This window comes from Anarhichas minor, unplaced genomic scaffold (genome assembly GCF_050575085.1).
Source record: "Anarhichas minor isolate MPS153535 unplaced genomic scaffold, ASM5057508v1 ptg000027l, whole genome shotgun sequence".
In the NCBI taxonomy this organism is placed as follows: domain Eukaryota; kingdom Metazoa; phylum Chordata; class Actinopteri; order Perciformes; family Anarhichadidae; genus Anarhichas; species Anarhichas minor.
The window spans coordinates 6,608,154-6,623,639 of record NW_027466473.1 but is presented as its reverse complement, the minus strand read 5'-3'; the positions used below and the strand labels follow the sequence as shown (position 1 = coordinate 6,623,639).

The window sequence follows — 15,486 nt, the reverse complement described above, 5'->3', positions numbered from 1 at the left end:
TACGCACGCGCACACTTTGAGACTGCATTGAAGCACGTCGAGAGCACACGGATAACCCCAACTTTTATTATTCGACAAGAAATGAATCCACGGGTCCTAAGACCCGCCCTGTTCCCGCGGCACACCGTGCCATTATTCACTGCTCTATTTAAACATTTTTTAATTTAAATGATAAAATACAGCATCACACATAGACAAAATACGATCACTCTTCATTACTACGGGCACCACACGTGGTACCAACACCGCTCCTCTATTAGACATCGGATTCAACAACAGTGGATTTAATGAAAGCAAAAGTGCAAATAGCGCCCCTGCTGGCCGTGTTTCTCTCATCTCCCGATTGAGACAATTCAAACGAACGTCTCAGTAATTAGTGAAGATAAGCAGAACGGTCATCTGTGACTGCAGAGGGTAACGGTGTAATTACTGGCTCCACTGTAGCCGACTGAACATGTTGGGCAATAAATTCATCAACTGTGGCCATCGCAATTACCTTAGCAGAAGATGAACCTGTTATTTCCCTCAAAGGGATATTTTCCTGCACCTCACCTTCTCATACATTTACACCTCAGAGCTACTGAGTGACATTAACATAGCACCAGATGCAGGAAAAGGACTTGTTGCAGGAGTCTGTCTGTATTTAGACAGACAGACTCCAGTGCAGTCCAGTCTAAGACTTTCCCAGGTATTCTCGCGGTGGACCCCGTTCGAGAAGGATTTGTTTACTGAGTGTTCTCAAGTTTTCACATGAGACACATTCTCTACAGCACGTATAACTGATGATTGTGACATGCGGTGAAAACAGGAACGCTATACTGGAGGATGGACTGAATGCCAATAGTAGACTAACTCATGCTAACGTTTCTAGCAGGCCAGTGTCCACATGATTCGGTCTCTTTAAATAAAATACTTTTCATAATCCTTATCTCTTCCTCTAATCCCCAAAAACCGCCATCCCCCTTCTGAATACTCTCACTGTGTGTTCATTGAGTTTGTAACAGAGAAACGTTGATATCTTCTCACGATAACAGCATGATTTTGAATAATCTAACTAACACAATGTATTTGTTCACGAGCAGGCTGTAGACTTTAACCAGTGGAGGAGGAAGTATTCAGACCTTTTACTGAAGTAAAATTACCAATACCACGCCGTAAAAACACTCTGTTACAAGTAAGATGCCTACAGTGAAAATGTCACTTAACCAAAAGTAAGTAAGTTTGTGTTGTATTTGGATTAAGTGGAGCTAACCTTTTTTATCAATGTTATCTTTTTTTTGTGCATTTTTTTATTGGTTTGTATCTTAAAGTATAATGGAATGTTTGAGCTATTTTATATATATAAATCGTTAAATTGATTGTGTGATTTTTTTGCATTGTAAAACTTCAGAAAAGTAAAAACATAGTAATAATAATAATGATAATGATAATAATTACAAAGAAACACAGCAAATCCTTGCGCTTGAGAAGGAACCTTCAAACGTCTGGCATTTTTGCATAAAAGATCATATCAAAATAGTTGCCAATACATCTTCTAATTGATTAATTGACAAACAACAAACTAGATATACTATTGAGTAGTATAATCTATAACAAATCATCTTATTTCGTAAGATCTTCACATGTTTTGTATGTAAAGTATTTTTACTTGTAAAGTAACTAACTGCACTGCATGTATATGGAAGTATATATTAGTATACAAGTACGTCATACAGTACTTGAGTAAATGTACATTCACAAATGGCTTTAACCTGCAGTCGCTGTAAATACTGCATATCACACGAGACAGTGGTTCTAGTGGGGCTGCAGCCTCTGAGAGTAGGCAAGTTTCCCTTCCCTCTAGCAGCCGTGGGGGAAATCCATTTCAAGTTTACTCAGTGTCTTGGCAACAGCTTCAGCGTCACGGCACAATGCTGGCTGACACCGCGGGATAAGGGGGCAGGGTGTCCTCCCTCGCAGCACAAACACCCCCAAAATTTCAAGTATTTTTCCAAACTTTTCCGTCTCAAGGCACTTTTCCACAAGTGTGTCCTCACAGAGCCCGCTGCACAGCGTGAGCCGTAGTGTAATCCAGCCGACACACTGTGTGCGTACAAGGCCGAGTCTAATGCATGTCTATAGTGCATGAGCAAGATCATTGGCTAAGACCTGGGACTCCTGCTTTGTGTCAGAGCTTTATTCTGGTTTGACAGCAGTGACGATTTTAGTGATAACTTATTTTCAACGTGTCTTTTACAAAGGTAAACAATTCATCATCAATAATCAGAAAAGCAAAGTTGTGTGTGAGTGTGTCATTTTTAACCTGCACAAAGACCGGGAGCGTTAAGGTGTTTTGTTGTGTTTCATCAATTCATCTCTGTCTTTCACCTTAGTATAAATATAGAAAGAAGTACTCATCCACGAATAACCCTCATCACAGGAGGGACTTTCCATGCTTCCACTGTCCTGATGTGTTGCTGTGACTTTAGCAGAGCACCCAATGCAATCACAGGACGCTCTGCATCCTAATATTTCAGGCAAAAGTAGGCAAAAAAGACAACAACCCTACTCTATCCCAACACCTTCATCTCTTCATCATTGTGTTTTCTCAGCAGCCACGTGTGTGTGTGCGTGTTTGTGTGTGTTTCACTGGGACTCGGCCCCTGCTGACTTCCCTCCATCCTGCATCCCTCTGAGGCTCAGGGTGGAAACTATCGGGCTCGTACTAATGAGATCCTCTTCCACTTCCCCTGCAGCTCTCGGGATTCCCAGCTTCTCTCCAGGAACTTCCCCCGGAGAGGGTGTGTGTGTGTCACTCTCACATGTGAGAGATCTGAGGGAAACCGTGACGAAGCACTTCCAGGCTGCGTGGTAGGTGGTCGCCAGACAGGCGAGTGGAGACGGATCATTTGACCCCGACACTCCTCGAGTGGATCACTCCTTACACAACAAAACCAGTTCCCACCCCTTCTTCTTGAGGAGGATGGATTACATCCTTACATGACCTTACAGCTTCATACACACAGGAAAGGTGGCGTAACATCCCCCCCTGCTGGTTCAAAAGCATCAGTGCCCACACTGTTATTTTTCTGGTGAGTTAGTAACGCGATCAGATGAGTCATACCCTGTTGTTTTAAATCCATTTAAAACAAGTACATTCCCTGAGGCGTTTTCATTCTTGACTGGCACTAGTTTGTCTTCAGTTTCTCAGTAATTATCTCTGATGTTTTGCACATTTGACCTTGTTTAGGTTATTTGACTTCTGATTTTCAAACCTCTTGGGATTTAAAGGTACAGTATATCGTTTTTAGGTCATATTTAATGTGTTCTTATGTACACGGTGGTTTTATTATGACTGTAGTATGATGTGGGGACTGCTGTCAGTATGAGCTCACCAAGGCAAATTCTTAACGTTTGTTGTCATAAAGTTAAGTCGAGACAAACCCAGCTCCACTTATTGGAGATGTCGGAGTATCACAGCTGGTGTGGTCTGATGCTAATGAAAGAGAAGCACATGGAGCAGAAAGCATTACACATTTGTTCTCATTATATACAGTTCTGTTCATCACCACCTAATGTTTGCAGGTCTGAGGTGACGATGTGATTGAGCTGTCTGGGATCTTATAGTTTTTGTAGTATTTTCTCGTTAAATACCTGTCTGTTATTTTGCTTATTGTATGACTAGTTTTGAATTAAAATAAATGTCAGCTCATTGCTAGTTTGCACTTTAAACTCTTTTGGAGAGGTAATATATTACGTTCCATTGATCCATTCTTTTTCTTCTCCGTGCTAGTTTCTAGCCCATTCTACTGAATCAATTCAAAGGATTTCATATGTTCTTGTAGAATATAATGTAAATTTGTTTTCTATATTCTTTGCCACAGATGTGCAGAACAACCTCCTGAGTGATACGTCTGTCTTGCTCTTCTTTGCAATGATTAGTGCTAAAGCCTGATGGAGAGCCCAGTTGCATAGAAACATTTGAGCCCTGTTGAGTGTAATTGTTGAGTGTAATTGTCTGGGATCTATCAGTGCAGCGCACAGATCTTAAGTCTTCAGTTTGTTTTCTGATCCAGCACCTGTACACAGTGTTGGGATCTATACACTCTCATCATGCATAGTTGCAACACCTTTTGGAGTTGCAGCATGTGCTTGCTGTTTTGCAAAAGCAAACCGCTCTCGTGTCCGTACCACCTATTCTTAAAACTGGGCTCTTTGTTAAGAACACGGCATCAAAATAAATGGAACTTACTAAATCTTTGTGCTCTCGTGAGAAAAACACTTTTCGGTACCATTCCTTTGGTATAAAGAAGTTTCATATTCTCAGATTTAATACAGTAAATAAAAAAAGAACACAACCTCTGAATAAATAACAAGATAAATTATCTTTATTTCCACATCTTTGTCATTTATAAAATTATGTGTCCACAATCAATATTAACAAGGCAATACAGAGAATCCTTTATTCCTCAGAGGTGAACTCAGGCTCTAGAGACCGTTTACTTGCCTATACAGACAGAAAAAGATGTTATTCATATGAGGCTGATCACTTGTTCACGGTCAGTAAAGGTGGTTGTTCTTTAACAGATGGTGGAGGACTTCAAGTGCCATTCTAGAGGAGCCGTGAGACCCAAACGGATTGTCGGGGATCTCCAGAGCCTGCATCCACACCAAGCCCTTCAATGTACAGTCATAAAACTTCATAATCCATCACTGCTTATCGCTCAGTGTAAACCAGACACAGTTCATTTACAAATTCTTGAACATTCTCGCACCGGATAACCATCACTGAAATGATCAGCGTCATAGTCATTAATTAGCGTAAGCATGATTCTTGTCTATCTTAAACACGATAACGTCATATTCTTTTTTCCCCTACAGTAAAAGACACAAAACCCCAGCAACTGTAAAAACCAAATGGGGAAAAATGAAGAAACAACCTCTATTCTATAAAACAATAACAAGTAAAAGGAGATCCTTAGATACCATGTGCTCAAAGAAAAATAAAAAAAATGGTTTCTCGCAGGTCTGTGTGTTGTTGGTAAGTAAGTTCCATTGATGTAAGTTATCAAAACAAATGTAATATTATATTCTGTATAGGTTATTATTACAGTAACAAGGTGCCATGCGATCATATTCTCATCTTCTGTACAGAGTTGAGGATTCAGTAGTAAATAACAAGGCTATACAGACCTATAGTGCCCGGTGGCCAGAGTGCCAACATGTTACAGAGCCATGGAGACCTGGGACAGGGACAAGTGGTCTGGACAGAGGTGCTACATTCACATGGTGGTGAAACAAAAAGCCATGAATTACAGACAAAATCCAGCTTCTGGAATACAATTAGAAGGAATATTCCACCCTTAAATCTGCTCACACTTTCATCAGGAGTGTTTTTCAATCTGGTGATGTCTTTATAGGGTACTTTCTCTCAATTGGCTTGGTCAACTTCTACTTAAAGGGGACATATCATGTTCATTTCCAAGTTCATATTTGTATTTCAGTCTTCTGCCAGAACATGTTTATGTGCTTTAATGTTAAAAAAACACATTATTTTTGTCATACTGTCCATCTGAATATAGCTGCATTCACCCTTAGACTTAAACGCTCCGTTTCGGTGACTGTCTCTTTAAGAACACCCTCCCAAACAAAGCCCAGTCTGCTCTGATTGGCTTGCGAAAAAAATATGGCACATCTTTGCAAAGGTATAGTTGTCAAGCCGTGGATGGAGATACTCGGATACATTGTAACGAGCCTGCATGTGACATGGGAATGGCTTGTTGAATCACATGTCTTCTGATCTACACAGTCCACAAAAAACTATTTTATTTCACAGCTTGTGTGTTGGCAGACACTCCGGATACCCAAATGTGTGTGCACAAGCACCGAGAGAGTTGTTCATGATATGTCCCTTTTAAGCGAGTGATTTCCTACCGTACATTTCCAAGAATGGCTCCAGAGAGCATGTCGAACTGGAAATATCTGCACTCGATGATGTCACGCCATCTAAGGTTTGGCTAGTTATCCTCTGGAGTAAGAAATTAAATATCACCAGGCAACAAAATAGATGAATACAACTACATACAGTCTTGTGAGCAGTAGCAGATTGGTCATTAATGTTGGAAGTGTTGAAGGATGGATTTTCCTTTAAGATTCTAAACCATGCTCTTCTATGTCACACTGGTGCGAAGGCAAGAAAAGGAAGAAAGATCTGCACATTGTGTCAAGATCTCGTGGCGTTATCAAATTCCTTTCAACTGTTTTTGACCCAGCAGGATTATTTTTGTTTGAATGTGCACACTCTCCTCTGTCCCATATGGACGCAACGAGAGACCAAAGACACCACTGAACCCAGTCCGCAGAGCCCCAGGGACCCAACACATAAACCCATAATTAAGACTTAAAGACACAATCCAAACTGCGCGCGTTCATTCAGTCAAATACATTACTATTTAGTCGTTATAAAACAATACCAAAGTGAGTCGCTGAAGCACTGAGAGAGCAGGAGGAGCTGAGGGAGCGGCGCGCGAAGCACAAAAAAAAAAAAAAAAAAAAAAAGGCTTTCCTATTAATAAACATGCCTCAGACCAGGGGGACATTCAGAAACTTTTAGGCCTTGAACCAAGGATCTCACTGTTGGGCCACATATGAGTGAGAGTGGCAGCGGTTGGGGGCTCGCAGAAACACATTCATGTCTACCACATATTCAATGTGGAGGTGCAGTGGGCTGTATCAGGCATGGACGCGGAACGTGCTCAACGCATCAATGATTCATGACCAAGTGAGACCGACAGAGTCGAGCCGTTTACTTGCCATCACTTACTTTACCTACATCATCTGTGCGATTTGTCGACTATCAAGTCCAAATTCAAGTAAGGCTATATGCGCACACACACGCACACACACACACGCACACACACACACGCACGTCAGCGCAGGGTATGGAATAACTGATTCAATTAAAAAGGGTAGATCAACAACACGAGGCTCCAAGACAATTATATTGTACAAAATGTCATAGAGCGTCATCTTCCTGCCCCGATCTGCCTTTAGTTTAGATGTTTGACAGCTAAAGTTTGACAGCAGATGGATGTTAAAGTGAGGCTAAACAGGACCAGCTGGGTGGACTGGCTGACGACTACTGATATGCTGGTTCGGTTGCTGTTTGACATATTTATTTATATGTTTGCCAAGTCAGTGAGCTGACCTCAGCTCCTCGAATGTAAGAGGCGAAGGAAGCGGCCAAGCAGCGTAAAGCTATTCACACCTTTAGGCGGAGCGACATCTCCAACTCGGGAGCCTGATTACGTTTTCGAAAAGAGAGACAGAGAGGAAGAGAGAGCAAGACAGGAATAAAAACGCGATCAAGGGGAGAGTGAAGACGAGGGGCCACGAAGGAGCAGCGCCGTGACAAACTGGCGATAGTTACAATTTTGTTGTGCCGATAAGGCGGAGCTAGACTGGAAGTCACTGCCGGTAGTGGTGTGGGTGGCAGAAGCCTGGGCGGTACCTCAGACGTAATGTTTGTGTGGACGCACACTCGGGTGGGGAAAAAAACAACAACTAGTTTTCACCTTCCACATTCCTGCTGACGCTCTTCCTCTGCAGGTGTGGACACCGGTCTCTTCTCCACGACAGGCCTCTCAATCTCTCTTTTGGTCTCTGTGTTAATTCCTAATTTCCCTCCCTCTTCCCCCCCCCCCCGATATTCTCAACCCCCGTCCCCCCTCTCCTTTGTACTGTACAGCCAAAAAAACAATGAGCAGAAATCTTTAAAAAGAAAAAAAAGAAGAAAAAAAGCAAGAGCCCTGGGCAGTTTTATCTTCTTTTTTTTCTTCCTTCTTCTCTGCAGATGTTTCTCGCAACTATAAAGACAGGCCTGCATCTGTCTGCACACACACACACACACTGCTCATTTACTCACACACTCTTACAAAGCCATGCTCGCTGGAAAACATGCATGCGACTCTTTCTTGCGCACCTGCTCTCATGCGAGCCCTGCTCATTGCTAGTGGTGTAATTATTTTTTTTTTTTTGGGACATGCAGGAGTTGGGAATGAGGACAGGTTTCTAGCTCCTACAAGGGAAGAGGGTAGGCGTGTGTCTAAGTGTGAGAGTGTGTTGAGGGAGAGGTCTTAGTTCAGCTGCTGCCACCTCCTCCGGTATTTCTTCTCCTCATCACCTGCCGGGGATTTAAAAACAAACATCATTTAGAAGACGTAGTAAAAAGAGAGATCAGTCTATAGCTCTTTCTAAAAGGAGAGGGAAGGAGGCATGAAGAGGTTGGAAATAGAGTACCTTTTCACAGAAGGTGAGATAAAAAGAGCTTAGGCTGAATTAGAAATGCAGGAGTGAAAAAAAGATCAGAGAGAGACTCGTCATTCAAAATCAGATCATCACAACATTCACTGACTTTACATTTCAGACTCATTCCACACACACATTTCTGTGGGTTGAAGTGGACCAAAGAGGCTCCACATACCTTCTAGATGGTTCCTGGAGATGTATTTCAGTGCCTCATCCAGGAGGATGACTGGGAAGGAAATCTTCAGGACCACGATCCACTGGTACCAGTGCAGTGGGGTCACCTGGAAGATCAACTGAAGGGCAGAGGAAATAACTGTCAGAAACTCTGTCATCAATGCATCAGAAGCTGGACAATGAAATGCAATGAAGCCTTTTCTCTCTCGTGGCCCTGATAGTTCAAACGCAATGCAACTAGAAGGAGTACTTCACCCACAAAAGAACCTTTTGTATAACAGATGCTCACTCTGTGCTACCTTGAAGAAAATGTTTTTCTCTCATGCCTTCACGGTGAACAAAGAATCCAAAAACGGTTTAAAAAAAAAATCTGAATCAATTAGAGTTAATGACGTCTAACAAAAGCAAAACTATATTAAAACATAGGTTCACAATCCTATTCTGTGATCGTGTAATCTTATTCACTGTGTGGTGAGATATGAGAGAAAAACAATTCAAGGCAACATGGGGTGAGTAATTGATATCCACATGGTCATTCATTTAGTCAAGTCTTCCATAATGAAAACAAACACAAGCAAGTGAAGAAAACACGTGCAGCATTTAGAAACAACAGAAAATACGTTTTCAGGGGACACTAAAAAGGGACGGACATGCCCGCCATACTTGGTGACACCTGGGGTACATCCCAAGTCTATTATTTGTCATTTCCTCGCTCCTCAATTGAACCGGAAGTTGTTCTGCTCCGCCATATTGACGGCCGTCCCAAAGCTCTTATTTCTGGGACGCACAGCCTTCCGGGAAGTGTTTGAACGGCCGGCACGCCCCTTCCTTGTTCATCAGTTATGTGATTGGACGCTGCAGCTGATCGGACCGACTGGAGTTTCATACCAGAGTGAACACAGATCACAGATTAAACTCAAGCTTTATATTTGATTAGTTTTCTGATTCACCGTCTGGTTTAAATAAATGTTCATTGTAGTCTGAACAACAAAAAGGACCACAAACAACTTTCTTCATTTATTAGAAAGATTTGTCTTTTCATGATCTGATATTTCTTTCAATAACTTGTATTATGAATACAATTAAAGTCAGAGAGAGCTTTTTACATCATTCATCATCATTTCATTCAGTCACGTGAGGCTGATCATTCCTGAGTGTCGGGTTTGATGAGTTATAACATTTAAGTTTAACCTGAAACATGGAGCCTAATAAATTAATTCCAGTGTTCAAGAGAAACCATAATCATATTCTGGGTTAATTAATAATGACGTCACAAATAAGTCAAACGCATTCCGCCGGTAGAAATCGATTCTGCGCTTATAAACGGGACACAGAACAGAGAGAAAGCACCTCTACAGTGATGATTACTGTGCGTCTTTATTAGGCATTAGTATTATTAGTTTCTATTATTAAGTACAACGATCATGTGAACAGACACACTTCTCAAAAGTCTCCCCAGCTGTTAAAGCCGACTGACAGCTGATCAGCGGCCGCAGTCATCAGAAACAGCACAACTGAGGGAAGAACGTCTCATCTCTTAAAAAACTATTTCTGGTTTCTTGGAAAGGACGCAAGTGAGGGAAACGGGGATGCAATTAAGAGACTTGGGATGTACCCCCGGAAACTTCTGTTGTCGTGCAACTTGCATTTGGTTGTGTTCTCAGTATACGGTGTGTCTCTCAGGTTGCAGTGCGTTGAGCTTTCAGGGGCCACTGTACTCTTCTCTCATAGTATAGTTTGCCATTAGAAACACAACACTGTCAAGAAGAATCTATCATCTGGACCATGATATGTGTGATCAACAGCAGGCTCGCTGGATGAATACTTACCGGCAGAGGCTCGACGTAGAGGATTAAGAAGTGGAGGGAGAGGGACAGGATAATTGCTCCCAGCAGCCAAATATTGACCCAGGGAGGCATCCTGAGCAGGGACTGGTTCTCAGACAAACTGGCGGAGGATAAGATAGATTAGATCAAGACATGTTGACTATTCAACTGCTCAACCCGGCGTCAGGGACTTACATGGGAGTTGTTTCATCACGTTGCAAAGATCAAATGAGAAGGACTCAGGCAAGCTCACACGGTTTCAAGGTTGCAACCACATTACGACTAAAGACATTCAATTTGTCACTAAATGCATCGTAACAACAAGTCTGCCTCCTTATATGGGTGATGGCAACCAGGTTAGCATGTGTAAACTCACTGTCTTGGTCGGGGATAACATTTTCACCGGTCAGGCAGCTCTTCATTTGAACCTTCCCTCTCTCAGATTCTTTCCTAAATGAGACATTACCATGTGTTTCTATAGGGAGCCAGTGACCGACTTGCTCCATGAGCAATCCTGGCAAAAACACTGGGGAGCTTTCGCTTCATACCACTGTTCCCTTTATTTGCTGCCTCCCTAAATAGCCATTATTCCATTTCTTAAGATGTGTGGCCGATTCCTCTGCCACATTCACCAACAGCAGACTATAAAATACACGGGCATTACAAACAGTCACACTAAGTGATTCAGCAGGTAAAAAAAAAAAAAAAAAAAAGAGTTTTTGCCCCGTCATCGCAGCAGAGGACGACTGACCTGTTGAGAGAGTTGAACATTTCGATGGTGACCAGCACGGACAGGGCCATGGTTGTGGGGTAGCGGGATTCAAACACCTCGCAGTCCACGCCCTGGAACATGGGGTTGTCCTCGGTACACTGCATGAAGTGTCTCTGTAGAGAGACAGACGGAGCAGGATTAAGAGTGTGTGTGCGCGAGCGTCTGCGCGTGTGTCGGCAGGAAGTCTCCGGGACCCCTGCGACCTGGTTTGATGGAGCTCAGATCTGATGGGGGAACAGCTGCAGAACCATGGCCTTCGTCCCCCACCCCGAGTGCAATCACGCCACATGGGTCTTACTTCCCTTTCTATTTCTGTACACCACTGGGATCGCCAAACATTGCCGTCTCCAGAAAGCTGGAATGGGGTGCATATCAAAATATAACAGAAAAACTAAAAACTACATTCTGAGACAAACTAAGGAAGACAGACAGAGCAGAGCAGAGACGGTTTGTGACTCACCAGCTGATAGAAAGACACTTGTGGACCTTCTCCATCAAACAGGTACCACCACGTGGCAGCACCCACGGTTCCAAGACCCACATATCCTACAGGAGAAACAAAAACTAGAATCAGCGCCTCACGGTTGTATGCCTCCACCAGCTAGACAGCCAAGTGACCTTTGACCACCAACCCAGTCAGTTGAGTTGAATGGACAAACACCAACGAACCGTTACCTAGAGGTAGGGATGGGTTCCAAACCCCTGTATTAAACGTGCCCAGTGCTGAATTATTAATGATCGGAGTGTCCAATACTTTAAATGTCCATGCCTGTTGGACAGATGTATTGATAAACAAATCGGCCGCTATAAATTCAAATCGGCCGCTCTCATCAGTTTTCCGCATCTCGGCCATTTTTGGAAGTGCCGTGTAAAAAATTCAAGTCGAAAAAGGCACTTCTAAACAGTAATTTCACTAGTCTCAGCAGGTCTCCTTTTATTCTAAATATTGAAAACTGAAAATATTGCAACTTTTGTTCGACCCATCCTCAATTGTAGACTGCAAACCCGTCTATACACCTGACTTGATCGCACATTGAGCTAACGCTACCTCCAATGGCCATATATCTGAAGAAGAGCCAGCCAGAGATGAGAGGCTCCTTGGAGTTGCGGGGGGGTTTGTCCATGATGTCCAGGTCTGGGGGGTTAAAGCCCAGGGCGGTGGCCGGCAGGCCGTCGGTCACCAGGTTCACCCACAGCAGCTGGACTGGAATCAAAGCCTCAGGGAGACCCAGGATGGCGGTCAGGAAGATGCTGGAGACGGACAGCGAGGAGAAACACACGCATCAGCTGACTGAAGGTGAAGACAAGCGTCTCAGTGTGTGTGTGTGTGTGTGTGTGTGTGTGTGTGTGTGTGTGTGTGTGTGTGTGTGTGTGTGTGTCTGTGTTCCTCACCAGACTACTTCTCCCACGTTAGAGGAGATGAGGTATCTGATGAACTGCTTCATGTTGTTGTAGATGGCTCTGCCCTCCTCCACGGCGGCCACTATGGTGGAGAAGTTATCGTCCGACAGCACCATCTCAGACGCAGACTTGGCCACCGCTGTGCCGGAGCCCATGGCGATGCCGATCTCCGCTTTCTTCAGGGCCGGGGCGTCGTTCACACCATCTCCCGTCTGCGATGAGAAAGAAATGCCTCTGTCATAGATGCATCGGAAAACCCGACTCACAGGATTGTCGTAAAATTCCTAGTTACTTTAATAGTAAGAGCTGAACAAAAAGCTGAAGAAACATCTCCGAAGGATAAAAGTTCAAGTAAACTAAACTGCTTCAGCTTGATATCGAGTCCACTTTACAAATTTAGGGGAGATTATTCATGAAACAGAGATTAGTTGAACAAACTAACGATGACTGAAAGCAAACCACTATCTCACTGTGCAAAGTCTCATTATCGTTTCAGATCCAGACAGGGTAAAGCAAAAGCGGAGCAAGTGTATCAATCTGTCACAGCAGGGCCTGGAGGGGCTCAAGACTACTCCGGTTACTCTGACAGGCAAATGGTGATATTGCAGCCTCCCTCCCTCCCATCTTTGCCTCGGATCAACCCCTCTTCTGAGACGTGTGTCAGATAGGAAGCAGCAGAGCGCGCCCGAGATGACAGCTTTTGATAGCAGTGTCTGAGAGAGCAGCCTCGCAGACACCTGAAACATGTCACGCCTCACCGGCCTCCTCTAATGCATTTCTCCACAAGTCATTCACATAACACACAGATGAAAGAATGAGAAACATGTCACAAAGGAAATATACAATGTGTGGATTTGTAGGAAGCAGAGAAAAGTTGAAAGGGGGTGTGTGGCAGTGCAGGAAGTGGCGCATCCACCCTTCTCCTCACCATGGCAGTAATCTCATCGAACGCCTGCAGGTATCCGACGATCTTAGTCTTGTGGGCCGGCTCGACGCGGGCGAAGCATCGCGCCCGTTTGACGGCCTCTCTCTGGGCCTCCAGCGGGAGGTCGTCGAACTCGCGGCCCGTGTAGGCCTTCCCCGTAACATCCTCGTCCTCGCCGAAGATGCCAATTCGTCTGCAGATGGCCACGGCCGTGCCCTTGTTGTCCCCCGTGATCATGATGACGCGTATGCCCGCCTCGTTGCAGAGCTTTATCGCGCCGTTCACCTCCTTCCTGGGCGGGTCCAGCATGCCCACGCAGCCGACAAATGTGAGACCCAACTGATCGTAAACAGAGAGAGAAACGTAAAGGGAGAGGGGGATTAGGTCGCACGTGACGATATCTGAAAACAGAATCTCCCCTCAGTCCCACGGAAATGGAATTCACCTCTTTTTATTTGTATTGCTGCAGAAAACATCAAACAGATTAGTTTCTATCGTATCAGGGAAGAAGAACCAAGTGTAAAAGCTTCATGCTTTCAGTGGATAGAGATTTAATCACTGCTGTGATTTAAACGAAAGACAGACAGTAGCAAAGATGACTTTAAAGGAACAGTTTGACATCTAGCTGAGAGTTAGATCAATACGACTCACGTCTGTCTGTTAAATGTGAAGCTCCAGCCAGACGACAGTTAGCTTAGTTTAGCATAAAGACTGGAAACACGGGGAAACGGCCTACCATCACCTCTAAAGCTCGCTAATTAACACGGAGCCCAAGTGAAACCTATCAGTTCTGTTGCAGAAGTAAGGAAACCTCATGCAAAAATCACATTTAACAATGTTTTTTAAATCCAGTGTGTTGTGTGTTTTACTCCATATGACCTTAATAAGAGCTTATTAGAACAAATTGGATCCCTGAGACAAACATCTGCTTTACCTCATACTCTACAAACTTGTTTGAATTCTCCAAGTCCATATCCTCTTTGCGCAGCGGGAGGTCGTGAGTGGCCAGGGCCAGGCAGCGCAGGGTGTCTCTGCCCGTCCCATAGTCCCTGATCTTGGACAGCAGCTGGTCGCGCATGGCTGGCGTCAGCGTCACCTTCCCTGTTCCCACCCGCAGGTACCGACAGCGCTCGATCACACTCTCTGGAGCGCCCTGTGAGGAGGAACCACATTGACACAAGAGAAGAACGTCAAGCAGCGACGCCGACGAGTGGAAGCGATGAGAAGCACGTCTCTGTGTGTGCGTGTGTGTGATCATGTCATTCATTCTTGCCTTGATGAACATCTTGCTCTGGGAGCCCGGCTTGACGGGGGTGCAGTAGACAGACATGGACTTGCGGTCACGGGAGAACTCCAGGGTGAACTCTTTCTTCATCAACTGCTTGATCACCTGATGGATGAAAAAAAGAGAGATTCAGAAAAGAGTAGAAATGAGGAGAAGAAAAAAAGTGACTAAGAGTCAGAGCTTGAGCTAAGTAGCTGTATTCGTGGGCAGCTGTCAGGCCGGCAGCCAGTGGCTGACTGAGAGGTTTGGCTGAACTACTGACAGCTGAAGGATAACACTTTAGACCGAGCACTCAACCACCTTGTCTGGATGTCTGGCTGCCGCCTCAGATGTCTCTGTACAACAGCACATGGTGATAATGTAGACCTGGCTGAGGACGGCTAGCGACAACAGCTGGAAGTATGTAGAAAATAATAGCAAGAAGCTAACTGGAAGGAACTCAAAACTCAGCCTAGAAACATATTCATGACATACTGCATCATCTGCGTTTAATGTCACGTTCTCTTCCACCAGTAGATGTCTCTCTAGTTCACAGTCTGTGCTGATCCCACTACACATTAAAAGGCTGAAAGGTTGACACCATGACTGAGATGCACACACGCTCTGTCAGACGCGCTGAAATCTGTCAATGTGACAAACCTCTCCTCTCTAGCTTTGTGCAAAATGTACCTCAAAGCAATGCACGGGAAGGCCTGCTGTCTTTGGATCTGTTGTAAACTACATTTTGACTATTTTAACTCCTAAGCAAACACTCACAGGTTCACTCCCTGATGTCAAACATGTGCCTATCAACAACCTTGATTAAACAGCCCTCGAC

The 15,486-nt window shown here is 44.2% G+C and overlaps 1 protein-coding gene across 1 annotated transcript in view; it reads right to left on the bottom strand.

Annotated features, from left to right (window-relative positions):
- Nucleotides 1-4,345: 4,345 nt before the first annotated feature.
- Nucleotides 4,346-15,486, bottom strand: part of atp2a3 (ATPase sarcoplasmic/endoplasmic reticulum Ca2+ transporting 3) — a 43,150-nt gene continuing 32,009 nt past the window's right edge. The window contains exons 12-21 of the mRNA XM_076101318.1: nt 14,658-14,774; nt 14,319-14,537; nt 13,388-13,723; nt 12,451-12,671; nt 12,107-12,309; nt 11,519-11,604; nt 11,038-11,171; nt 10,290-10,407; nt 8,462-8,579; nt 4,346-8,161 (exon numbers count right to left, since the gene is read on the bottom strand). Coding sequence (XP_075957433.1) covers nt 8,115-8,161; nt 8,462-8,579; nt 10,290-10,407; nt 11,038-11,171; nt 11,519-11,604; nt 12,107-12,309; nt 12,451-12,671; nt 13,388-13,723; nt 14,319-14,537; nt 14,658-14,774 — 1,599 coding nt within the window. The 3' untranslated portion in view covers nt 4,346-8,114. The remainder of the gene's footprint in view (nt 8,162-8,461; nt 8,580-10,289; nt 10,408-11,037; nt 11,172-11,518; nt 11,605-12,106; nt 12,310-12,450; nt 12,672-13,387; nt 13,724-14,318; nt 14,538-14,657; nt 14,775-15,486) is intronic.